The sequence below is a fragment of the Phasianus colchicus genome, chromosome 7 (genome assembly GCF_987193195.1).
Source record: "Phasianus colchicus chromosome 7, bPhaCol1.hap1.1, whole genome shotgun sequence".
Classification (NCBI taxonomy): Eukaryota; Metazoa; Chordata; class Aves; order Galliformes; family Phasianidae; genus Phasianus; species Phasianus colchicus.
This window is the reverse complement of record NC_143442.1, coordinates 10,880,721-10,908,305: the sequence shown is the minus strand read 5'-3', so window position 1 is coordinate 10,908,305 and position 27,585 is coordinate 10,880,721. Positions and strand designations below refer to the sequence as shown.

Below are 27,585 nucleotides of genomic sequence, written 5' to 3'. Positions count from 1 at the left end.
AACTTCCAGAACTTTGCTGATTCCTGCCACTTGCCTGCATGGGAAAGTTTCCATTTCTTTGGAAAGAAGGAAGGTAGCAGGACTGCAGTGTCTAAAACCAGGACAGAGAAAACAGTCCTTGTGAGCATCTTACCCAGAGAGAGGAATAAAGCAAATGGAGAGGCAGGAAGGTTTTACACAATTATTTTGCTCACAGTGCTGGCGTTGGCAGAGGGACAGTAGGTACTTTCACTTGCTGGCTCTGCTGATCTCCAGACGGTTGTAAAAGACTCACAGAAGTCATCCTACTCTCAGTTGTTTGCCAGTTCACTACACAAAGACAGTAAGTGAAAGTCCTTTTTGCTGCACATCACACTACCTGAATTAATGTTCTGCAATGACAGGACAGACTTTATATCTTTTTTTCCAAAGAGACTGTGTGAATGTTTTTTTTTTTTTTTTATCTCTCTGTTGTTTTATACTTTTAACAAATATTCCAGGGAAGAAAAAAAAAAAGGCCTGTCAATAATTTACTACAGAAATAAAATGAGTGGGAAATTGAGCACCAGGACCACTAATAACTGCTGTCTGGACAGGATTAAGGGACTAAGGTGCACAAAATGATTTTTTTTTATTCTTAATCCCAAACAAAGATGGATTTTAAGCTCAGTAGCTTAAAGATGTGCCAACATGCCAACATGCTGCAGAGACCTCAAGACAAAAGCCTCTGTCAACAGCATATTTATGCTACAGAAGTTAAATGCACATATCAGGAGAGAGACCAGATAGCTAACAAAGGAACTGCTTTCAGGTGACACCACAGAGCATGTTACCTTTTCTTAATAAGTTCCAGGGCTGAACCTATGAATTCATCCTTCATTTTTTGTAGCTTAGCTCCATAGCTTGACAAGTCTGCGCCTTCTAACAGCAGCGATGGACAGCAAGAGGACTGGGCTTCAGAAGCCAGTGACTGCCCTGCAAGGTGGAGGACATCATTTAATTGTCTTGTCTCTCCTTTCTGCTGCTCACCACTGAAGATCTCCTGCCCAACTCTGTGTATTGCTACTGCCTGCAAAGGTGATCGTGGAATAGGGCTAGAGCAAATGGGGACCGGGGATATATCCAGGTTGGAGATCTGGACAGTTCTGTCCTTAACTTCAGGGCTGCTTAGCCTGAAACCATCCCACGTGACTGGATATTGCAAAAAACCAGCAGAGGTGTGGTTTTCTTGGAACACATCATCATCATCCTCTACTGCGATGGCAGCTTCATTCACAGCTTTGGTTCCCAAACCTTCTGGACAGATATTCCTATTGCTTTCCTCATCCAGGGGCTGGTTTGGAAGCAGCCCCTCACTCAAGCACTTTGTTGTCTCAGTGCTGCCAGCAGATGAATTTGCCTCCTTATTTATCATTTGTTTGAATTCCTCAAAGGTGGGTATGTACAGCCTCCCTTTGCAGTGGCTTTTCCTGCTCTGCCCCAGTGTTTCTTTGACATCTTTTTCCCCACTGAGTCGTTCCAGGGATTCTGCTGTTCTGGATTTCTCCATCTCATGGCTTTCCTCAGCATGCTGGAAGGGCAAGCTAGGGGAGCTATTCTGCCTGTGGAGCCGAAGCCTCCTCTGAGCCTCCTGTTTGATGTCTTCTGGACTGATGATCCTGTGTGCGACACAGAGTCTCTGTCTCCCTGTGAGGCCATGTCTTAGGGCAGCATGTTCCACCAAAACTGTGCAGCAGCTGACAGCACAACCGTTCTTGTACTGCTGGCACATCTGGCATTCAGAAAACTCCTGTGCTGCCAGGTCAGTCAGGGCTGCCTGTGGACGCACTGGCTTGCTGGGCTCTGCCACTTTATTGCTGTTCAGCCTCAGCTTCTCCTTCAACTCTTTTTTGGCATCCTCGCGTAGGGCTCTGTGCTCTGCAGAAGGGAAGAGCCACTGAGGCACTTTGACATAGGGAGGGAGGAGCACATTCTGTGCTGACTGTGATGTCTGTTTAGGATGGATAGAAAGATTTCTCAAAGAGTCCAATGTGCTCCGTACAGGGGCCACATCCACACAGCCTTCTGACCACTGACGGGTGCCTCTATAGCGAAAGATGATCTCATTATCCAGGCTCCGGCAGTGAGAATACAGCCCAGAGTCAGCTACTGTTGCCCAGTGAAGGTTCTCCACGCTCCGATACATCCGTTTTTCCACAGGATTGGCCAAAAGCGCCTTGCCTGTGTGGCAAGAGTGCAGAGTGTGGAAGTCCCCAGAAAAAATATGAGTGTCTAAGTTCTTTAGTGGATGCATGCTGCTAACTGAAAACTCCTTTAAGCCATGTTGCGCACAGAGCTGATTATTTTGGCAGCTCAAGATCACCCGGCAGTGTTCCTGTCTCTCATCAACATTGATGTATGTCATAGCAAATGCACATGGAGGCTAATACAGTGGCTTCTAAGGGGAGAGGAGGGAGCTGGGTTGTCTCTTAGATGGCAGTCAATGTCCACAGACAGCAAAGTGTGCTGCTGGGTACTCACATAAGTGGACTCTCACATGGGTTGAGTTGCCATGCGCAGAAGACCTGTGAATGGAAGGAAAGATGAGTTACTGAAGCAGCCTGGTGATGGTTCGCAGGATGCAATAGCAGACCTGCTTCTAGGGAATGCAGAAGCTGAACACCAACAGCTTGGCTAGAAATAGCAGCATAACTAGGTGATGAACCACAGGGCTTGGGGCGGGGAATCTTTTTCACCTCTAGCCAAGCCAGCAGAGACCTTACACTACCTGTTTTAATTTTGGAGAAGTTTATCCTCAGCAGCTCCCTCACAAAAACACTACTCATCTCTTATGAGGAATACTTAGAAGCGCTTGTTGCAGGCCTAGCTTACTCGCACAGTAGCACTAAGGAGGCGGAAGATTTACAAGAGAGCATGAGTTCTTTTTCTCAAATGGGTTGCAGACAAAAATGTGGGAGCTGAACAAGAGGGCAGGAGTGGGGAAGGATGGCATAATGGTGTAGTTTGCAGGAAGGTTCGGGTAGCAAGGAGGAAGAAGGCGGCTCAGTGGTGGTGACTTGATTTACCCTTCACAGGTTAATGACTGTTAATCAAGTCTTTCCAAAGCCTTTCTAGTGCAGAGATAGAGGTGCTTCACAACTGGAACACTCAGCAGCAGGCCTGAATGATCATCCCACATTACAGCTCAGAAAGAGAAATTGTGGTTTTCAAGGTTGTTCCTGTGTTCAGCATTGTAAGCTTGGGGAATATAACTGACTAAATCACATGTTCAGAGCAATACAAAAAAATGAAAACTTAAAATTTCAGTTAAAGCCAATAGGATGTAGCCTAAGTATCTAAGTCATCCTTGGAAATGGAAGGAGCAATCTCAATCAGTCAGGGCTCCTCACAGCAAATAGAGAAACATCTAATTTCTCTTAAGGATTTGGGCTTCATGGACTTGACAGCAATCACATAAGACATCAGTGTCTGCTTGAGACTGCTCCATTCCCTCCATTGGCAACCAGAGGCAGAAGGAATGAGAGAGTAAGGGCCATACATAAAGGAAAATAAGATTAAGCAGGGGATATGAGCTTAGCTTGAAATTCATAAGGGCATCATGGAGATGGGATGGTAGGGCAATAGTCTCTAGTAACAAGCTAAGCAAGAAGCAACCAGCTAGAACATCCAGGAAGAGGTCTTTTGCTAAAGCAAGATAGGATCTTATAAGCTACAGCCCAGACTGCTTGTCTGTCACAGGGCTGGATTCTCTGTGCACTGCCAACTACTGGAGCAGCACAGACACCCTGACCAGGAGGGGAAAGAACAGACTCATTGCTCTCTGAAGACTAAATCACCCGAGGCAGTGTATTGCCTGGAAGGCAATCTTAGTAACCCTAGCAGCTTAATTCATGCCTTGATTGAGAGTGGTTCAAACTGACATACTTTTCCCTTGTTTATGAAACTATCTCTAACATCATCCCAGAGAAGGAAGACAAAGTTGCTCCCGTGGATCTGTGAAATGAAGAATATTACAGTCCTTCATAACTACTAAAAATAAAAATTAAAGCTAGCTCTTAAGGTGTGGCTGTTCCCCAAGATGTCAAAGGCACTTCTCACCCAGTCTTCTCATGGTGGGGCTGGAGTTCCCCCTTCTTCACGGCTCTGGAGGAGCCCACAGGTGACAGCAGAGAAACGTGATCGGGACTTTCTGTGATCAAAGGTTATAACATGATCTGTTAAGAAAGAGAGAATGAGATGACATGAGAGCCAGTCGCTGTGTAGGGGCTCCTGTGAGATGGTGTTGATGAGTGCTTTCTGCACTCTGCTTTCAGATTGAGTCAAAAGAGAAAACAGTCCTTGCTGTAGTGAGAGCTGAAAATAAAGCGGTCTTTGCCCATGGATGTGAGCTCCATACAGTTAAGGCTGAAGAGAAACTACAGCCTACATGAGACTGGTAGCCAGGCTGCACACACCCTGTGCAAAGTGAGTCAGTGAAGAAAAAAAGAGTGCAGACAGGAGAGGAAGCAGTCAGGAGAAGAGCGAAGAAGCAAGGCCGGCAGCTCTGGACAACTGCTGAGGTGGTGGCACAGACCACGCAGGGGTGCCTGTGTCCTGTGCTGGCCTGTGTGTGAAAGAGCGGTGACAGGAGAGGGCACCCCTCCACCCTGATGGACAGCAGAGCCCAGTTTCATCAGAGTGCCTGCTGCTGCTTCATCAGGGCTGGATTTTCCAGGCGGAGATGTGCGTGGGGTGGCAAAAGTTGCTTCTGAGGAAGGAGCAGCCAGGAGAAGCTGGTGCTGGCAGAGGGGCAGGCAGAGAGGTGACAGAGGCAGAGCAGAGAGGAGGGCAAGAGGCAGAGATAGAGCTGTGCTGGAGGCAGCAGGAGATAGAGACTGCTCAGAGGAGGCTGTGTGGAGGTTGCTGATGTGTAGGTAGGTACCAAAAATAACAGGATTGAGTGGAGAAAGAGGGATGTTCTGTTTCTAAATTGCAAGCAAAAATCTCCATAAAACACCAAGAGCAACTGGGGCTACTTCTGATTGGGACAGCAACCACAAAACACTGAGCCCTTTCTCTCCTTCCCCTATTCTTTGTGCTCCCTGCCTCACAGCACAGAGCATTACAGTTTCAGCTCAAATACTGGAGTGTGTCAGGTCAGAGACACTGCTATAAAATAAACCTCACGTCCACGTAGTCAGCTCTAAAATAACATTACCACAAGCACATCCCAGGCTCTCTGCTGTAGGATAGAGGGAGATGGAGACAGAACAAACCATCTGAGTTCATATGCTTATGCCTGATAAGCCAAAGGTGACCTTTCAACACAATTCTTGCAGGCTCACTGTACGTATAGAATATTCAGCTGCAGTCTGACATTGAAGAAACATTGGGAACTACAGCAAAATGAAGGAATTTGTCCTCTGACCCATACAGAGCTATAGATATGCTCTGCAGGTGTAGAAACCAGTGAGTGTCACTAAGTGTGAAGCAAGGAGGGAAGTAAATGCTGATCTCTCACACAGCATTCCAGCTCTGGGTCCTAACTCATCCTATCCTAAAGGTACACAGCAGTTCCAGAGCACCCTGTTTTCTTCTGGTCAAACCAAGCAGCAACCTGGCAGCTCTTTGTTACTCCCCAGAATACCTGAGCACTATGGGTTGATGCTGTCCTCTCCTACCCCAAAGCCTTTCAAGTCAAGCAATCCTCGAGTCCAGTGGAAAAAGCCAAATAGCAAAAGGGAGCTTAGTGTTGACTGCTGCTGCAGGAATGGCATATCACTGCTGTTTGATCACATTGCCTGTTCCCTGGCTCAGCTCCTGGCTGTCATAAGCCTCACGCCTTAAGTAAGCGTAAGACTAAAGGCATCGCGTGCTCAGCTTATTTTCTACCATGTGATTGTGTTTAACTTCTCCCCCACTGCTCTGATAAATGCCTGCTTGGAGACTTGCCACTCACCTTCATTTTCTTGCAAAATCCTCACAGAGAACTTATTTCTCGAGGATTAGAGCTTGAAGGATAAATCATTCCTTCCCACAACACACAAGAGCCGTTCTGCTTGGCTGACCTTCCCAGCAAAGAACCAGAAAAATGTCAGGAGGATGAAGCAGGCAGGGACGAGGATAAGCTGTTCAGTGCTGGTGAAAAGCACTGTGGGGAGGACCAGTCACATCCAAGGTCTCCAGGGACATCATCAGAGGGGACCACAGAGCCTCACGGTGCCTCAGGAAAGGAGGACACGGAGTCCAGCAGGGCTGAGCAGGTTTGCCAGTGCTGCCTCGCAGGGTTTGCTGCACTGAGATATGCCTGACAGACTTGTCAAACTGGGCAGCTTGTCCCACGCAATGGAGGGGAGTAACTTGCTATTGCCAGGTGTCTCCTGCCTTCATCAGAGAGATTCAGCAAGTCTGGTACATTTTCCACTCTCCACATTTGCAACACTTTAGTCCCAAACAGATTAATTAACGAGTCATGCCCATCACACCAAAATCCTGTTTCCACAGAGGGGAGTAACTGAAGCCATGTCATTCAAGCTTGAAATAAGTGATTAAATAAGCCTTCAGGTCTTATCCTAATTTCTCTGACATAGGTTTTGCAAATTGCACCACCAAAGCACAGTCTCCCTTTTGTTTCAAAAATCCAACCAGCTAAAGGGAAGCAAAAGGCACATTTCAAAGAGTTGCACACAGGATTTTAACAAGGTACAATGCTGCTGTGAATTTTGTGCTCTAATACAGCAAACCCAAAGGACACAGCACGATCTCTCTCCTGCCCTGACAGGCACATCACTCCACTTCGACTGCTTCACAGAACACCAGCAGTCTCAAGGGAAACAATGCCATAAGCATCTACTTTTTTAAGCTAAAGGTCAACAAGAAAAATAAAGGTGCTGTGACTGTGTGCTTTCTTAGCTGTTCAGTTAACCAGAGCTGTGCTGAAGGAACTAGTGGATGCAGTACAACAATCAGACAACTGCAGTTCTTTTTCGTTTTTCTCTTCTAACAGCTGAAGAAGCAACCAGTCTTACAGCGTGTCTGTTAATTGTAGCAGCAAAAGTACAACCACATCAATTATCTAAATGGATTCGGTTTCCTGGGTTTCTTTCCTTTCTTAGGGTAAGCAACTGAGTGCGACCTTCCCTGAGTTTAGAGTTTCATCACGGCTTTCATTGTTTGCTCCATGACACAAATGAGGATTGCTAGCAAGAGGAAAAATCTGCCATCTAGTTTCAAAACTAGAGAACATAGAGAAAATCATAACCTCTTCCCCATCCTACTGCATTCAGCACAAGTTTACACAGCCCATTGGTGGTCACTGCTTAACTCAGGTCACTTTCAAAGCATCTCCACCATTGCCATTGTTTCCAGAAAAAGAACCGTTCTTGGCCAAGGTCATGACTGGCTGATTACAGCAGCCAAAGGTATATGGTTAGCATTCAGGTGTTCTAGAGAAAAAGAATTCCTCTATATAATCTGCTGTACATCATGGGAACACACTGCTATAGCACATACACTTCCACCATGGAGAATGTAGGATTTACTACAACTTTATGTGAACTCCTATTTTGGTCAGATTAGCTACTAAATATTCTGAAAGTAGTGGAAAAACTGATCACAAAATTTTAAGGAATGACTTGGAGGTCTTAAGCATTCTTGGCTTCCTTTCTGTGGAATTTTTTAAGCTGTTTGGAAAATTTGCTTGACTGACATGAAAGATTTCACCTGAGGGGTCCTACTGTTCCACACATCTGTGCACTTGGCAGCAGTGCCCTTGATGAATTTTTCTGGCTGCTCTTTAAGTCTGAGCAGCAGCTTCTTATGACACAGCGTAGTTTTCTCCTTGTGTTCCTCTTTCAGAAAGGCTGTGATGACAGGATACTTCCAGACTGCCTCTAAGGAAAGGCCAGCTCACTGATTTCAGTAGCGTACTTTCAAGGTGACCTGAGCTCCTAGTTGTTTCCTTTACTTCGGGAAGGAATACCTCGCTTTGTTTCACCAATGCATCACTCTGTCTCTTGGAGAATATCACTCCAGCAGTCCTCCTGACAATGTAGCAGAAGGATTGCACAGATTAGCATTCCCCTTGTGGCAAAAGAAGACTGAGTACCTCAGTTTATGTAGTAAAGGCTCTTGGAGACACAATTGTGACATCTTGAGTCCCAGCTGGAGTAAAGTGGCAGCAAGTGCTGTGAGGCACCCTAGGAGACAGCATCACACAGCACCTGCTGAGCTTACTGTGGGTCAGCACTGTGAACTCCAGTGGATGACTCCTGAGGAGGAGAAAGAAAGTCCTATTTGCAATGAAACCCATTCCTAGGACAGATCACCCACAGCACTTCTTGTCCCACAGGGTGCATATGAACAACAGATTCTGTGCTTCATGGAACATCACTAGCCACTCCACTCCCCTCCTCAGCTGGAGGAAGAGCCCATGGGGTTTACAATCAGACAGAGCGAAAGCTTAGCTAGACTCAACTGACATTTGGGACCTACATCAACTTCCCAGCCCTGCGTACACACCACGAACCAAGCAGTCCTATGCCTTTGGGTCACACAGAGAAGATTTTGTCCACCATCCATCCTGGTGCTAAATAGCACACAGCAAGAACCATTAGCCTGAACTGATTGCAGCCTCCAACCCTGCTCCCTGTCTGGCTCCAAGATCCCCAGATCAGTTGCACATGCTTATTGGAGGTAAATCTGAACCAGGAACACCAATCCAGCCCCCACCAGTTCTGGGAAGCACAAAGCTAGACAGGAGTTGTACAGATTGGCACCATCCAATTCCCACTTTGACACAGCAGCAAATAGTTTAGGCAAGGCACAGACGAATTTTGTCTGCAGCAAGAAAGAAGTAAAAGATCAAGTCATACTAAATGGAAAATAAAATCAGGTGCTTTTTTACCAGCATAATTCAACCTATTATTTAATCTCAGAATGTGTAAGACCTGAGTCCTGACACTGGACAAACTAGCAAGACACAACCGAGAAGGAATGGGGTGTTAACACAGAGCCAGTCCTATAAAGTTGGATCCATCAGGGTTGTTGAAAGGATTCCTAATTCTTGTTCTAACACTGCACCAAGAGTTCCAGTCTGCTCTTTAAAGTGCATATGGCAGAGGAAGGAAATCACACATCAATTCTGCTAGTAAGGTATACGTCATCAGCTTCTGCTCCCTAAACCTTAAATTTTGAGCGCATTAGTGGCTTCCCTAGTATTTCCGACAAGGCAATATGAAGCCTAGCAGAAAAATATCTCCCAACGTAATTCTATTGATTTTAGTTCATTAACTGCACTGGGACCTAGCCCAGCACCTCCGGAAGCTGATGGAAGGTGGATGAGTGGAGTCCTTTCAAGCCAGCAGTGCATGCCCCACTGGCGAGCTCAGAATTACATCCAATGGAGGAGGGAGATGCTCTGGACAGTCAGGAAGATGATCTCACCCTATGACTTATTTGGTCACTTCTCCAGGCACTGGAGAACTGCTTGCAGGGGCAGGTTTGGCATGGGAAAACTTGGACTGCAGCAGTGCCAACAGTCCTCCTCAGTGTGGGTGTCCACAGGCAGTCACACTGCCCACTTTGCTGAGCATGGAGGTCCAAAGCAATGCTTCTGAAGAAAACCTGGGAAGGCTGTTCCAGTCAACAGTGTCAGCCCAGGGATTAGTCCTAGAAGTCCAAAGCTGCTCATTTTAGCAGGCAGTGAGAGCCCTGACAGAGAGCTGGTGCAGTTGGCCAGGCTCTGCCTCTGCATCAGAACATCACAAGCCTTTTCTCTCCCTACCTACTAGAAAGAAGAAAGTCTCTTTCTTTTCTTCTTGTTTGCACATTTTCAACTCCTCAATCCCCAAGTCTCCCAGTGGGCCTCTCTAAACAACCCCCTCCCTTTCAGATGCTGATGCTTTTCATCTAATTAGACAGCAGGCCTGAACAGAGTTGGGTGTAAATCAGTAGAGCTTGTCAATGCTAATTTACATCTGCTGAGAATTCCCCTTCCTTCACCATTTAGCAGAGTTATATGACATGTCTTTTATCTAACCTCGCAGTTTAACTTGCCATTCCCCTTTCCTGGCCCCCAAGCCTCCTGCTTTGCTTGGAACTCCCTGTAGGCTAGCTGGATAAGTCGCTTATTTGCAATGTAAAGCATCTCTCAGTGCCACAGCCCCATGCAAACAAACCCAAGAGAGGCACATTTAACAATACTTCTGCAGCAAACCCAGCCCCAGCTTTTTCTGGCAGCAGTTCCCTGCAGCACACACTGCTAAAGACTTGCTAAGGAAAGAGATATGTCCCTTACCATCACCACGCAATGCAGGACCCCTCTGGGGGAAGGCAGGGGATGGATGGAGATCAAGAGGTCTGACTCCACAGTGGCCCTAAACTCTCTTCTTTCTCCCAGAAGCTGACAGTGACAGCCCACCACAGCACCATGTACACCCTGTCGATAGGCAGGACACCATTAATGACTTCTCGTTGCTATGGTGATATTGATGGATAGTCCCTGGGGCTGGTGGGAATTCAGGGAAAGCTAGAAAAATAAGTGGGTCAAAAAAATTCTTCACGAAAGTGTGAGTTTGCCTATAAATGGACAGTTGAATGACAACCAGAATGGATTCAGCGGCACTTCCCGAATCCTCCCTCCTTCTACAGGAACAAGGCAGTGCAGAGCCAGCACCATCATTCCTGCCAGCAGCAGGACTCTGCTGCTTCACTACTATGAGGATATCTGCAAGCCTTTCATTACCAGGCACTATTTCTGCAGCTTCACCCTGGCAATTTACTTCACATACAGAGTCAAAAGCTTGGCTCCAGTGAAATCACCTGGAGCCCAGCCAGCAGGCAAAGAGCCAAGAGTTTCCCTAGCTCTCAAAAGGTCTTATCACAAGTGACAATTTCATTCAGCTACCACAACAGCCACCAGCAAATTTCTGCCTTTCCAGAGCTGTTTCAAGCGCGGAAAAGCCACTGCATACTGCCTTCTTTGCTCTGCTTTCCAGAGGCTCAGCACAGTGCACTTCCTCACAGCTTTCTCTGCAGTACATGGTGCAGTGTGATCTCTTACCCTTCACCCGAGCTGAGTAATGAAACAGTGACCGCTGGCAAGGACAGGCTGTTTTCCACTTGCAATCAGGCACTGTCACCTTGCACCAAGTGCTCCACGGATGTGGGGTACAGGAGCTGGCTTTCTAAAATGTCACTTCTCTCTTTGGCCTTGCAATCTGTAGGAATAACATTTCTAATCCAGGCTACTGACATCATAATAAAAGAGCAATAAAATCTCAGTGGACTTCTTCCTCTGCACACACCATTTACCTGAGCCCATTGAGGGGTGTACAAACTGCAAGATGCTTGTTTTGTGGCCCAGATTTTAATACAAATAGTATATTTTAGAGCATGCTTATTATCCTGGCAAAGGTTCTATGTTTTCTGCCGTGCTTTGTCTAGGAGTTGCTCTAAACATGTACAAACTCATTAAAGAACTTTTTACTCTGAACAGTGGTACTGCTCCAGGTAAGTAATCACCTAATAGGCACTTATTCCAGAAAGTTGTTATTGTTTTGGATCTGTCATTATGGCATAAATATCATTACACTGCCAGTAACTGCCCCTGCGTAGATCAGATCCAAGTGATGTATCAGCTTTTCCATCGCTCGTGCATTCAGATCCTTCACTCTCACGTGAATCAGGACCTGGAGACAAAAGCACTCTGTAACTTTCTTCTCTATCCTTTGATAAACGTGATTTTAATGGACTATGGAGTGTGAAAGCACTTTATGACACGAACAGATCCCAAGAGCAAAATTCAGTGAGTTTCTCCTACATCACTTGCGGCTGTTCATCAAATTTATTAGGCAAGGTTCCTAAGCACACAGAGGCCTAGCCAGCACTGACAGAAGCTTTCTCTCATACAGCAACCCTTTGATCAGACTGTCAGCATCATTTATTTGCTTGTGTTTCATATTCTTGAATGCTCCAGTAAATTATTTTTCCTAGCTGACTATCAGAGACAAAGCCTGCTCTTTCAACTTGGATTTGCACCTCTTTCCTTCACCTCCACTTCAATTAGCTATGAAAATGGTTTTTTTTCCTCCAGCTTCTTTTGTCAGCCTGCCTATATTAGATGCTTTAGGAACACTGATGGCTGGAGAAGACTGCAGTTGGTGTGCTCCCTACAGGAAAGCCTGTGGTTAGCAATTAGCAAGCTTAATGTCTTGCTTGACCTCCTGCTGGCCAGGGCAGGTTGCACAGAAACAAGAGTAGCATCATCTTTCCCCCACCTAGGAACAAGGAAATGAGTGTCTATGAGCATCACAGGTGGAAGAAAGGTTTCACCACTAATGAGGTGTGGTGACATAGTCAGGAACTATTTTTTTTTTTGCTCTGGGGGATGGGGGAGGCTATAGGAACATAATATCTCCTTTAAATAAGATCTTTGTTACATGTGCATCATGTCATAAGTAGTTTACTGGCAATGTTTATATCATCACCATTAAAAAACAAATTCTATGACTGATCAATATCAGCAAATATGCTCTAAGGATGCTCCTAACCACGTATATATATTTTTTTAACTTTTCAGTATTACTAATGGACTTTGTCTTTTTGGTGCTCCACTACTTGATACTCCAAAAGTTGATGGGAGACAACATTTACCCCTCTGTTTTAAGTCAGCTGCAAGAAAATGGGTTTCTTTGCTTGAACACACTAGTTAACGCGTACGAGTAAATTGCATCTTCTTGCAGTGTGGGTCAGCCAATACACACTAAGATGCTGAAGAAAAGTAAGAATGAACACAGCAATTCTGCAGTTCTTTCTAAGCAAGCGAAGGAGAAGATAAGGACATTAAGCCAGACCCCTCATCCTGTATCATGGATCTCAGGTACTGGCTGTGTTACATAGCCCCATGGCGCTAAGCATAAAGGAGACACAGAACCAGTCTCAAGATACCCTTCCTATGGCCCTTCCTAGGCCACTGTCTTGCTGCAGGCTCTGAAGCTGGCTGCTCCCAACCAGCTCTGAGCTCTGCATTTCCCTAGAAATAAGGGACATCATGACTTTCTTTCCATTCTGCAAAACGTTCCAAGTATCTCATGAAGGTTGCTATATTCTAATCTTTTTTTTTTTTTTTTTTTTTTTGCAACTGAAGAAAAAAAAATAAGGCACAGATCACAGTAGCTGACAAAAGTCCTTGACTGCTAATTGAAATTATCAAGGCAGGACTAAGCTGATCCAGGAGCAGCATCATGGCTGAGCTGCATGCACACAACCAGATTTCTTCTAATAACTAACTTGGCTCCTACATAGCACTGAAGTCTGAAGCCTTTGCAGTTGTCTCCAAGTACTGACACCTACCCAAAGCTGAACACTCTACAGCAAGGAGAGACAGAACCACACTACAGTTGGGTGATATCAATCAAAAGATAGGACATACTGTCTATGCAGATACCCAGTCACTCCTAGTAAGTAGATCTGAAGCTTTCACAAATTCCTTTTTTAAGAAGTGCCCTGAAAAGATGGTGCCTATGCTACAGCCAATATGATGGTAAGAGTCTCATAAAACACGGCACCTCAGAAAATGATTTAACCTCAGCTTCACAAATATTGTCTGTCAAGAATTTCTGCATGTAGCTACAACACCTCTGAAAGTTTAATTACTTTCAAGTAAGACAAAACGAGCTATGTGACCTTTCCCACCCCAGAATCCTGTAGGTCAGCATTATTTAAGACAACTGGGAGCCTGAAAAGCTAAACATTAGTGTTGGCAGATGAACAGATGGATGGATTACTGCCAGCATAATCCATCTTCCCACTTGCCTCCATAGGACTGGGTGACATTCAAAGCTAACTACTTCCCTATGCAAAGAGAAATGCATGCAGTGCAATGAGCAGGCTTTAAAATGGACTCATCAGCTGGCAGGACCAGTAGCAAAATGCTTTATGGCTGCTATTTAATGTTGCAGGCGAGGCTATAAACATGAGACATCAGGCTGTGACAAAAATGGGTACTGTAATGACTGCAGTGGATTTGCTATAAAGAAACTCCCTAGCAAGTTGCAGAAATCTGTCAGGATTCCATCACTTTTCCTTTGTGTATAAGCGCCCTAAATCTGATTAACCTTTTAATCAGAGCAGATAAAATCATGTGTTATCATCGAAGAGGATACTATCTACAGTTTCAGGAAAACTTTTCATCTCTGCTCAGCTCGGATTTCTTTTTTGTTTTTTGTTTCTTTTTTTGCTTGGGGTTCCAATAGTAAATCGTCCAACCACTGAAAAAATAAAAAAGAGCAAAGTCCATTATGTAGATTTACCATGACCAGTGACTGTACAGACATCAGCTAGCCTGGAAGCTGCCAGACAGACTCAGTTCAGAGCCAGCTCACATAGCTGATTCTAACATGTACATTTGTGCCTCTAACACCCTAAAGGACAGTCACATTGCTGACTGCCCTGCAGTACCACCCAAATCACAGTGTATGTTGTGGGTTTAATTTTTGCAATGGCTGAAGTCTTCAGGACTTACTATACTGGCAAACAACAGACTGTTGATAAAGTCAGGCAGAGCAGCCAAGTGCAGACAAAGTCTGGTCCCGGGATTCAGGTGAACAGAGCTTCCTGTAACATTGAGCATCTAGCTTCACTAAACTTGCCTATATAATTCAAACCAAAAACGCACTCATTTCCATTTACTATTGCCCATATGCCTCTGCTAAATATACTTACGTATTAGCATTTATGTGACATTCAGTACAAAATCCATATGGCTCTTTTCAGCAAGCAGCAATAGTAAGAAGGGGGAAGTGCAGAGATCCTGGAAATAGAGCCTGCAAAGCTCTAAGCACCATGAAATGCTCATTGCATTTTAGAGACAGTTGTGGGGCCTATTCTGCTCTTCCCACGTGGGCACAGTAGGATTGCACCCCTTGCCCAAGGCTGCTGTCCCAACCTGCCCTGCTGCCAGCTCCCACCTCAGCCTCCTCACCAGGGACATCCCTCTCACTGCTCCCTGGCATGGAGTTTTCTGAGCCCTCAGATTTGTAGTATTACTTCCCCAGGTTAAATAGAAGAAAGAAATGTTTATAATGGAACAAAAGAACAGAAGAGCAAGAGTTTTCAAATGCCTATGCAGCAAGCACTGCCAGGTGACCTTCCAGAGCAGATGTAGGAATAAAGCAACTCAAGACTGGCGTCAGCGGCCTTTCTGACTTCCGAGTGGCAAACAACACAAAGGAAATCCTTTGAAGGTTAAGGATTTGCTTTAGTAGATAAAGTGCAAAAGTGTTTGCTATCACTGTCTAAATCACAGAAAAATAGGGCAGGTAATTAACCGCTTCTGGGTACTGCTTACCTTAGCCATCAAGACCGTTAAACATTCACATCCACAAAGACAAAAGCTGTGTACCTGCCAGAGCCTGCAGGCAGAGCAGTGAGCCGGGGCCTCCAGTCCTATAGATGATGGGATCTGAACTCCAAAACTTGTTGCATCCCTTATGGGCACTTGCTGTGTTAGATTTAATGTTGACAGATAGCGAGGAATTGATCACAGAATTAAAAACATAACTGGTTGCTTAGTTACCAATGATCTGCATGCAGTTATGTTTGCTGTGTGCAAACAGACCAGTACAAACCAATTATCCATCATTATGACTCTGAAAACGCTGCTTTCAGAGAGCTGAAAACAACCATGTGCCAGGTCATAAAGGAGCATTAAGCAGAAAAATCAAAATTATATTTGAAAGTTTGGGTTTGGTTTTTTGTTTATTTGAGTTTTTTTTGCTAAGTTTTCAAATAGCCACTCTATGATTGAGCACAATGAATACATTGGCTCGGGAAAAAACAATAGTGTTCTTGCTTATTAGGAAAGTGAAAGCAGGTGTGGTACACTGGGGAAAACAGAAAGTAGTGAATTAAAACGATAAGCTAAGAATTGTGCAAAACTAATAAGAGGGGGAAAAAGGGAGGGGGGGCAGGGGAAGAAAAAGCTGCAGGATTAATGATAGCATGAAGCAGCTGAAATCTGTTGGGTCCTAAAAGCAGCATAGTCTCATTCCCACAGTGAAGTGGAACAACAGACAGCAGCAGTGCCATGAATGTAGAGTGAGTAGCAGCTACCTCTGTCAGCTGCTCAGCACAAACTGCCTTGGGAGCTCTGTAAAATTGATCTGAGATGATTCACGTTCTTGCTTCACTACTAAACATGAGATTAGTGGCCTCAGACTTGGGTCACTTTGGAAGATAACAAAGGAGCAGTGCATTCCTGTTAGCTGGGAATAGAAGCTAGACCACAGCAGACTGCAAGTAGGTGCTTGATTTCATGGAGATGATCTGTAACGCCCAGAATAATCTCGTGGGGGCAGTGATGAGTGGTGGAAAAGGGTAAGACATGGAGAACAGAGTCCAACCTCCACGTGAGGCAGATGAGAAGAGCCAGCAGGTGCAATTATTACAGAGATCTACAGATATCCTCTCCACATCTTGGAATACAAATATATGGATGTTGTTATTTAACAGACTGTGAGGAGACATACTTTGATTTCTCACTGTTAGATGCTATTCTTTCATGCTCTATCCACAAAGATTGAACAATTAAAACTCCCATAACCATGACCTTCCTTTAGCAAGGTCCTTCATCTATCAATCAAAGTAAGTCTTAGTGCCAGGTCTGTGGATAAGCCACTATACTTCAATGCATTATTAGCAGCATATTCATGAACATGAACCACTAGCTGGTTAGGTACTCACGGACTAATCCATGGACCAATTCATCACCATGGTCAGCACTGCTTGTGTCAGCCTCTTCTCCCCTCTCTCTGACAAAATCTGCACTTGTCCTAAGTACAAGAAGGGTAAGAGCCCTAGGTGCTATGTCCTTTCCAAGACCTGTGCTGGAGAAATCCCCTGATCTATGTAATGCACAGTTTTTACAAGAAAGAAAGGATTAACTAGTTCAATCTTGCTTCTTTATGCAACACATACCATATGGAAAAAACAAATTCTACTGGTGACAAACAATGTTCTTTTGCCTTTAACTCCATCATGAGATTGGTTCTTTTTCAGCAAGGAGAGCGGAAACAAACAAAAGGTGGAGTAATTTTGAGGTTGATAGCCCATGAACAGAGACAAGAATGTTTCTGCACACTCAGAGATGTACAGAAACTGCCAACACTGCTTCAGTATCAGAAAGCATTTTCTGTTGTTGAGCTTGAGCAGAAACACAGGGAAGGATAAGCTACAAGAGTCACCAAATTAGCTTTCAGGTTGCTGCGGCAGCTATTACATTGTGCAGAGGTTTATCACCAGCCCAGACAGGATTTGTGCATGATACTGAGATGCTGCTCGCATACGTACCAGCAGTACCAGATTGATCCACATAGATGCTTATTAAATAGACTAGTTCATAAATGCTACAATCTGCCCACTCTGGGGAAATATTAGAGACCTAGTAACAATTTCAGGAGAACAAGTCTGTATGAAAGATGGAAAGTGCTCATTAGCTTCTGCGGAGTCCAAGCCATCTGTCTGAAGGGTTACCCTCTGTTCCAGAGGTCAGCATTTAGCAGCTGGGTCCACTTCTGTACATGCAGAGAACTTTCCCTACGTAAGGACACGGCTTTGGGATGCCAGAAGAGACAGGAGAGTTTTGTTGTCTCTGCTGACCGCTGTAGATCTGCCCCAAATTAGCACTGTTTGCTACTAATCTCATTAACAATAAAGGCCCTCGGGTAAGTAAACCTGGACACAATGAAAAAGGCCCCAGGAAATAACGGGCTTACCTTATCATACCCCAATTGGCAGCACTGTCTAGAACATGGTGGAAAATTTGAGCTATTAAAATTAATGAAGGAACCGGCTATTCTTGAATAATTCATTACAGATCAGCTGCTGCTGAGGTAATAGGAGCTCAGCAAGATCCTCTTTAGCACCTCACAGTGCCTGAAAATCTTTAGCTAAAATAAAATTGAAGATTGGCTAGTCAAAGGTTGAAGGGCTTTCTCTGTGTGAAGCGAGAGGCCCTGATTCCCATCACTGAGGTCATTCAGCTGCCATCTAGGAAAATAGCCAAGGTTTCTCAAATTGAAGACACCCAACTAACTCCACAGATTGTTACCAGTACACGAACCATTCTGCCTCAGCCATCAACTTCTGCAGAACATAATAGTTCTATATTTCACGACGCAACCTTAGACTTTTATATTTACCACAAGCTAAGGATATCTGAAGATAATGACCAGAAAATCAAGTCAATATGTTTGAAATGCATTATCTGGTCATACAAAAAAGGAAGCACTGCCATTCACAGTACAGAGACCTTAAAGTAGAATGCTGCTGCTAAGGGCTTTCATTACTACAGGAATCAAATTGCCCACAGCCTGGGCAATGGCAGAGCTGGATTTTGGAAGCATGTCAGTAGACCTGGAAAAGAAAATTGTTAACTTACTGTTATGTCACTTGATGAAACAAGGACTCTTTTTCACCTATGCTGGTAAGTGGTACAACCTTCAGTAAATGTCTAAAAGCAGCAGGAAAAATCAGGCACAGTAATTAGACCAAAAAAACAACCCCACACATTTCTCTTCCTCTATTTCCTCCTTATGCAGAATAGAAGAATTACAGTTAATAAAGAAAGAGGAAAAGGATAAATGCAGTGAACACTCTCCTGCCTCTCAGCTGTTGGTATAAGAACTGCTAAGGCAGTCACGAAACCCTCCACTAGCCACAGATGAAGACCCTCTCAGAAGTCCAGAACTTTCTCTCTTCCCAACAATCTTGCAGTGGTACTGATCTCAGCTCTGGTTAGCACTGCCTTCCTTTGTCCCCCACCACAATTTGTGATGCAATGATGGTATAGCAGCTCTGAATCATATTCAGATAGACAAGAAGGCCTTTAGCTCAAGACCCTGATGAACAGGGAGAGATCTCTATGCCTGCAAATTGTCACAAGTCAGATTTTATTTCCAGGTGCCATTCTTGTTTCAGCCAAACCAAATGATTTTGCTCAGGCCTCAGTGGCTGAAATATTTTGATAGAAGTACTCCAATGTCAGCACCTGACACCCTGAGACATTTGACCTAGCTCTGTGAGATAAGACCACCAATGTCTCCTCTTTCCACTCCCCTCCAAAAATACTGCATCATCAATCACTTGTGAGATTAAAGCCTACCCCCTTTGCCTGGAAGCGAAGGCAGCACTTTCTCTTCCAGCTGTCTCCTCTCTGTGGGAGGTCACACTGATTTACACTCCTGAGCTTTTTGTGGACACGGGCAAAGATAATTTGGAGAATCCACAAAGTGATATTGCAACTTCTCACCCTGGCGTGCAAATGAAGCAAATTACTGTAGTACTTCCACTTGTGGGCTGGGAGGTGCAGTGAAGGTTGTATCTGGCAACATGAGACCCAAGGTCTGATCCTTGATTTCCCCCATATCCATGAGACACTCCAATCCCCATCTTTCAACTCTGACATCTGAAAAAGTCAGTTAACAAAGCAAACCTGCCAACACCTATGAAACCAGACCCTTCCTCTCCTCAACGTGCTTGAGTATCAAGGAAAGCAGTGCACTCTAATTATTTGAATTGAGTGCTGGGACCTCTGTTCCAGCAGAATGGAATGGACTTTCAAGGAAAGTTTTCTGGACTCTTACAAGTTTTCATCTCACATTGCCACCCTAACTTGTGAGGCAACAATTGCTACATGGCTTCTTTGCTTTCTTCCTTGAGGAGACCAGCAGGCATTGACTGCATTTTCTCCATTTTCTCTGAGATACGATCACATGGTAATGCTGTGAGGAGTTGAAGTTTGGAGATGGGAGTAAAGGATTTCACCATTAAAGGAATAAATAAACCACCACTGCAGAAAATGGCAAAGAAGTCTCGAATATAAACTATTTCCTTCAAGTGATTCTGTAAATGAAGTAGAGAAGCAAGTGTTTCACTATTCCAACATGGTCCTATTTTTTTTTCAGGAAGATATGAAAAGTACAATTTAGCAGAGACAGTTTTGGGGAAAGGTGGCTGCCTGATCCTGTTCAAACATTCACCTGGTTTCTTCTCAGTCTAAGGAAAGAAAAAGCAGTTAGACAAGAGAATAAAGCAACCTAGTGAATCACCAGGTCCCCAAGGCTTTTGAGCTCCCTAAACGAGTATACTGGAGAAATGCTACCAGGTGCAAGGACAGTGTGACACTGCTGAGCTAGTGCATGACAGGTGTGTGGCTGAGGGTCTGTGGGACACAGCCCCAGTCTCCCTAAGGTTCTGATGTATGCCAGCTTCTCACCGTGCCTCAGTTTTCCTGCCTAGTGCTATTTTCCAGTCTTCTTGAAGTACTTTCCTAAGCTGTTGCCCAGTATCTCTGAAGAAACTGGTAACAGCAGCTCCTCACTGTTAAGGGGTCAGTGTGAGCAGCTGCTGGCAGATAGGCACACAGGATAGCACTGGAAGCAAAGGAAAACAGAGACAGATAGAAAATGGATGCTTTGACAATGCTACAGATAAGTAATACACAGCAATGTTTGAAAACACAAGTTCTGCAAGATGGAGATAACAGAGGCAGGACCAGACCTACTCAGATAAATCTGAAGCTTCCTTGCAGTTACCGCATCCATACTAACATACGCTAAATGAAGATGAAGCTCAACTGTTTTGATGTTAATTGCCTGGCTGCTCTAATTGGATATGGGCTTCTAAGCCCTAAGGTAAGCTGTGTGAAAAGACAAACCAGTACTTAAATCTCATCTCCCTTATCTTCTAGCTTGCCCAGTGCTGCATGGTCAGCACATACATTCCTGTGCATTAGAACTGTCCATAGAGCTGATTTTTCATAGAATCATGGAATGATAGAATCACAAGGTTGGAAACGACCTATAAGATCATGTAGTCCAACCATTTTCACACTACCACTGCTACCACAAGCTACTAAACCAGATCTCACAGCTCCTCATCCAGACGCCTCTTGAACACTGCCAGGGACGGCGACTCCACCACCTCCCTTGGCAGCCATTCCAGTGCCTGACCACTCACTCTGAGAGAAAAAGTTCTTCCTTAAGTCTAACCTAAACCTCCTCTGATACAACTTGCAGCCATTTCCCCGGGTCCTGTTTGTTGCCTGGGAGAAGAGGCCAGACCCCTCTTCACCACAGCCTCCCTTCAGGAAGTTGTAGAGTGCAGTGAGGTCTCCCCTGAGCCTCCTCTTCTCCAGACTGAACAATCCCAGCTCCCTCAGCCGCTCCTCATAAGACTTGTGCTCCAGACCCCTCACCAGTTTCGCTGCCCTTCTCTGGACACGCTCCAGGGCCTCAGTGTCTTTCCTGTAGTGAGGGGCCCAAAACTGAACACAGTACTCGAGGTGCGGCCTCACCAGTGCTGAGTACAGGGGGATGATCACCTCCCTGCTCCTGCTGCCCACACTGTTTCTAATGCAGGCCAGGATGCCGTCGGCCCTCTTGGCCACCTGGGCACACTGTCGGCTCATGTTCAGCCGAGCATCAACCAACACCCCCAGGTCCCTTTCCTCTTCACAATCATCCAGCCACTCGTCCCCAAGCCTATAGCGCTGCATGGGGTTGTTGTGGCCAAAGTGCAGGACCCGGCAGTTGGCCTTGGTAACCTCATTCCATTCACCCCAGCTCAGCGATCCAGCCTATCCAGATCCCTCTGAAGGGCCTCCCTACCCTCAGGCAGATCAACACCACCTCCAACTTGGTGTCATCTGCAAACTTACTGAGGGTACACTCAATCCCCTTGTCTAGGTCATCAATAAAGATATTAAACAAGATAGGCCCCAGTACCGACCCCTGGGAGACACCACTTGAAACAGGTCGCCAGCTGGACTTAACTCCATTAACCACCACCCGTTGAACACGGCCCTCTAGTCAGTTTCTTACCCAAAGTAGTGTGTACCTGTCCAGGCCACAGGCAGCAAGTTTCCCCAGAAGAAGCCTGTGAGAGACAATTTTATTAATTTTATTTTGCATCTGAAGTTCAGATTCTCTGAATTGAGGCAAAGTTATTCCGGCCTGAGCTCAGTTCCTGCTCCAGGGAATGCCCCCAGGCATCAATAGCCATCATCAAGAATCAGGTAATAACCACTGAACTGCTGCAAACTCAGCAGTGCAGTGACTACACTGAGATACCCAATGGCCTGTGATGATACGACACTGGCATCGCTCATTCAGTGCAGTGTTCCTCTGGACTTGGTGAGGGACACACTGGTCTCATACGGCAGTAACAACTGAAGAACCAGTTACTACAAAGCAGTGTTTTGAACCAGATGATGAGCACAGCTTCCACAAAGTCCTGACACGCTGGGCCCCCTGCTGCCATGCCAGGGGGCTAGCACAGAAGGGGATGCAGTGCTGCAGTCAGACGCCTCTTTCCACTCACAGCACAAGGGTACCTCCCTTTATCCTTTGGCTCTCTACTAGCCAAGAGGGGACAGAAAACATTCACTCTTCTGAGCACTGCACTCCCCTCAGTTAAATTGGTGAAGCCCATCAACCAAGCCTGCCACATGAGGACCAGAGCTGGCCACTGCCTTGCAAAGGGCTTCCCAGGAAGCTGTGTGTTGGAGGAACTCTGCTAGAGAGCACCAGCCTGCAGCTCTCCTCCCACCTTGCAAGATGATGATAATTCCCCTCAGTGAGGCTCACTCTTCTGTGCGCCAGGAGCAGCCTCATCTCCATCAAACCACAGACCTTCACACAGAGTAAATGGAGCAGAAAGGAAGCTGGAGTGTTGTATTTAAAGAAACACTGTTACAGACCTGATTTTATCCTTAGTTACCAATGTAAATAACCCAACCAGAAGCAAGCAGAGGTACCTGGCTTTGGCTACTGCCAGAGCAAGGAGGACACTGCACAGAGCTACCAAGGGACACTAAAATGAAACTGGCAACTTGTTTGAACAATTAATCACATCACAAGGCAAGATGAATCAATAATATGTATCGAGCTGGGAAAGTTAATCTGCATCCAGAGCATCATAACAAATTAAAAGGAAATAAAATCAGTACAACTCCACTGGCTCTCATTACTTTCACAGTGGAGAGTAATTAAAATCCATAGGCCAAATTCAATGCTGGAAGAACTCTTCTTCTGAAGCTGGAGGCACTGTCCAAGGGCATTGGTTTCTCCCACTGCTAACTGTGTGTGTTTCAAACAGCAACAGGGTAAGCAGGCAACCATATTAGAAGCGAGGCACCCTGCTCCTTGTCCTTCCTTCATGTGCAGTCATGTTGCCCATGCTGCCTTGGTGCCTGCTGGGTCTGAACCTCAAAAGCTCCAGGCACTTGTGTGCAGGGCTCCTACTCTGATGACAAGGCCTTCCCAAGCTGATACAAAACCAGCATTCATCAGCCCTAACTCCCCTGTCCCGCCTCCTCCCTGCTCCCACTGAGCTGTGCTCTCATTCCCGCTGTTGAGCACAGCCATTCCTGCTATACCCTCTCTTCCTTGCTACAAAAAATTCCTTTCCCCACCACAGAGCAGGGAGCTTCTTAAGCCATCCGGTACAAAAAAAAAAAAAGAAAAAAAGCTACACACTAATGCACACTGCACTGTCATAAGCATGGAAGGGACAGCTGATGTGGCTGCAGGCTATGCAAGTGTCTGTGGCTGTTTCTGGGCAGGCCTACCTGTCTTACTGATTTGCTTCATGCTACTGCTAGAGCAATGAAAAGCCTGAGGTACGCACTGACAGCCAGGATAGGTGTTGCAGGGTTGTTACCTCCCCTATTTGCATGTGACCAGAAATAGCACAGTAGTGTATAGGAGTAATGTCTGTGACCCTTGGAGACATCGCTGTATGGCAATCAGGTAAGACAGAACCTGGAAAAAAGGGCAGAAGATCTTCTCTGAAAGATGCAGCTGGCTATGGAAGCACTGTGGTATTAGCACACCTGGTTTGAGAGCCTGGAGTGGGATGTCAGTCCTTCCCAGCCCCAAGACTCAAAGAAGCTATGCATCCTAATCTTCAAAAGCTTATCAGCTCAGGGTTGCTTATCAGCAAGGGAAGCTTCCGTGGCTTACTCCTTCCTCTTCCACAAACAGATTTGCTTTTCTTTCTTTCACCTGTGACTCTGGCTGCTGTTTGTTCGCAGTGATGCTCTCAGAGCTTTCAGCAACATTGTGCTAACTTGTGAGGTCTCCCCACTGCAAGTATGGCTTCTCCAAACATAAGGCACTGATTTCCAAAACCACGTTGCACCCTCCAAGTAGGAAGCCACACTGTGGCTCACAGACAAGTTACCTTACACTGCAGAAACCTGAACCCTGATTGCCCACAGAGAACAAAGCTGTTGCAAAAGCTGCGGTAGAAAATGGGGCACATGAGTGCAAAACAGTTAAGTACCACAAACCAGGCCTCCTGAGGGAGCACTGCAAGATCTTCTTTAATTGAGAGGTCTCCATTCAGCTCAGGCCTGAGGTTTTTCCAGGTTAAACTACCACAGCAGTGAAACTGTATTGATCCTTTACAAGAAGCTGCCTCCTACAGCAAAGAGGAATATGATCGTAGCACAGCTGCAGTACTATATGTAACAGAGATTAAAACAAAAACTTGGTTAATTACAAGTGGGATTCTAGGTAATGTGAAATCTCCTGTCTCCAGCAGCATGCAGTGCTGTCAGAAAACTGGTTTGAATTTAGCTTAGGTTCTCTGACCTGGTATGCCCAAGGATAGAGATGCCCTAGTCCTGTCTAAAGAATCTTCTCTCTACCTTACTCATAAGGGAATTGAGCACTTCAGTTGTCCATCCATGTGTATTTAGGGTAGAGAAACACCAAGATCAAGAAATCTCTTGGCAGACTCTCCACTCAGCACCGCTTCTTATTGCATACTTGCTCCAAAGCCACCTCCTCTGCATCTTGTGTTCTGAGCTGAGAATGATGTTGGAAAGGGAAAGCTTGGTGTTGCTCCAAGCACCTAACAAATGCTGCCTATGGAAGGCTCTGTGCTCCTGACTGCAGGATGGGAGAACTGAAACCACTGCTGATCAGCTTCACCAGGCACTGATTCCCTGCTAGTCCAGAGGACTCTGCTTCAATTCAGCATCAGCTGCCATTACTACTAGTCTGCCCATGTCACACTTCAAATTGCTGCTTTCTCTCTTGATCTCTGTGCAAGGTGGGTTTACTAAGCAATTGCCTCAAGACGAGCAAGGACTCAATTAGAGAATGGTAGGCAAGTTGTCCTCGAGGCAAGGCTACAAAGTCAGCAGATAAATCTGTCACAGCAGCTCTGCCTACCTAACACGTATCACTTCTGTGCATGGTCTAAACAGAGCTACCATCCTCACATCTGATGGTCCTTTACTCCCTTCTTCCTGTGGGAACAAGCTCCCATGACTCCAGCAGTGCTCTGACAGCCTTGTGAATCATACACTTGTGGTGAAAGCTACTGTCACCTTTCAGTCAATGAGTGCCTTCCCCACCATGCCTCCAGAAACAGTCAGACTGCTCCATCACAAACAAATGAGCTCTGACAGGATGCTGCCACCACTGATCTCAGCTGCCAGGATGCACGGCACCCAACTGGAACAGCTCTAGGACTGCACCTACAACCAGCATGGTGCCTGGCTGCTCCTGCAGGCACTAACAAAAAAGCAAGAGTGTAAACTGCCACTGGCATCTGCTGAAGCTTCATATCCCAAAGGAAAAAATATTTTTGCTTACATGTATCTTTAAGCATTTCAACAGCAGCAGAGGCAAGGGCATAACACTCTCTCTAGCCAACAGCACTTGCAAAACACAAAGTCACGATCAATTCATAAGAACACACTGCTGCTTTTTGGCTTCCTGTGTAGGAGAGGGGATAGAGACAAATTTCAAAAGCATCTTTAGTTCTTTCCTGGAAAGAAGTCTTTCCAGGCACTACTTAATTCCCAATTAGGTTATTTCTAGAAGATGAGGGGATTCTAAGAATGTCCACAGGAGTCCCCAAGTTGCTCCATGGCTTAACAAATAACTTAAGATGGTTGAGGTTTTTTTTGTTTTTTTTGTTTTTTCCCCTTTTCCCTTTGTCCTTCACCTTGAAGCAGTTGTTAGCAAAACCAGAGAACTACTCTTCCCCTCAGCGTATTTAATACGGTGTTGGCAAGGAACTGCACTCTGTCATCTTATGAATATGGGAATTGCTTAATTCTCCAGCTATTCTCATTACCTCATCCCGAGGGTCCCAGCTTTCCATAGCTAATTCCTGAAATCGTAGGCTTTCCACTGTCCTTGCTGTCCTTGAGTAGCACATTGCAGCACCTCACATAACCAATGCTGGTGTCTGCTGTGGGAACACAGCTTTTCCCAGGGTCCTCCCTGAGAAAAGAGGACTCTGTGGACAAGGAAACTGATCCCAGCTCTCCGGGACAGTTCTCAGAGCTGCTCACCTTTTGTCGCTGTAAAGAAGGTTTGAAAACACCCAGTGCTGCAGCATGCTGCAGTGGCTCAGGACTGGCTGAATGGCTCTGAAAGCTGGGAGCAGTAAAACACAATCTGCTGGCAGCAGAGGAGAATCCTTTCCTCTGTTCCCAAAAGCTGCCAAGCTCCCTGCCTCCTTCCTCCTCCAGCAAGCCCCACAGTGCCTCCCACCTGTCACTCCATGCCCCCTCCTTGTCACATACCTTCTCAGTCCACCTTCCTTCTCTGCATCCACGCATCTGTTTTGTGCCCCCTCATTATTTCTCCTAGGATCACTGATGTTGCCAGCCTTCTCCATTCTCCCAAGACTCAAAGCAAAAGATGTTCCTGTGCTGCAAGGTGCTAATGGCTGCCAGGAACCAGCTGTTAGGGCCGCTGTGAGCTGCCAAGCAGATGGAAGCTGAGTTCATTATGAAGCAGGGACTGTGAAACTCACAAACTCTGGCCAGAGGAGCCTAGTTTATTCCCTGAGACAAATGGGTGCATCCTTCGCGTGCCATCATGTGACAGGTGAGCAGGACAGCCACTAAGCTGCAGACAGCTTTACAGCCCTGCTGAAGAACCACATGCTAAGCCTTCTCATCTCACAAACACCCATGAGTGCTGCTGCCAAGCTGCTCTGGACAAACAGAACATGCTCACACACTGCAGTGGCAGCTGGGGAAAACCTAATGCTGGTCTCAAGGGACAGATTCCACTTATCAGAGGCAAGGACATAGCTACTGCAGCACAGGTTACTGAGCCCAGACTGTGGCAAGGTAGAAAGAAAACAAGTTCTTCCTTTCTTCTTTTGTGATACAGAAGATATAGATATATATAGATATATATAGATATATATAGATATATATATTTTTTTGGCCCAGAGTTTACCAAAACAGTAACTGCATCAATGCTAAATAAAAAATGGATTATACCTTCCAGCAACTCATTCTTCATGGTTCAAAACTAGCCCTTATGGAAGCAGCAGAAGGAATCACCTTGGAAGTCCGTGGTTTTGTAATCAGAACCTCCCTTCCAATTAGTCATATTATAGGGCTGTAAATACAATAGTTCCATCAATAGTATGGAACAGTCATGCTACATTTGTATTAACATAAGTGAGTGCTAATGTGCCACAGAGCTAATCTGATATGACAGTAATTGGCCGATGCCCAGCAATGGAGGCCTGAAGCTATGCTCGCTCCCTCTTCTCTGCAAGAACTGTTCCTCCAAAACACCAGAA

At 45.5% G+C, this 27,585-nt stretch overlaps 1 protein-coding gene across 3 annotated transcripts in view; it reads right to left on the bottom strand.

Moving 5' to 3' along the window:
* Positions 1 to 27,585, bottom strand: part of LOC116227365 (uncharacterized) — a 41,584-nt gene that overhangs the window by 12,777 nt on the left and 1,222 nt on the right. For 2 of the 3 annotated variants that reach the window (XR_004166548.2, XM_031590628.2), the window contains exons 2-3: positions 4,078 to 4,193; positions 813 to 2,543 (exon numbers count right to left, since the gene is read on the bottom strand). Coding sequence is in view for 1 of the 3 variants with exons in the window: in XM_031590628.2 (XP_031446488.2) it covers positions 813 to 2,383 (1,571 nt within the window). In the remaining 2 variants the exon portion in view is untranslated. The remainder of the gene's footprint in view (positions 1 to 812; positions 2,544 to 4,077; positions 4,194 to 27,585) is intronic. The other variant, XR_016468168.1, reaches the window with a different exon arrangement.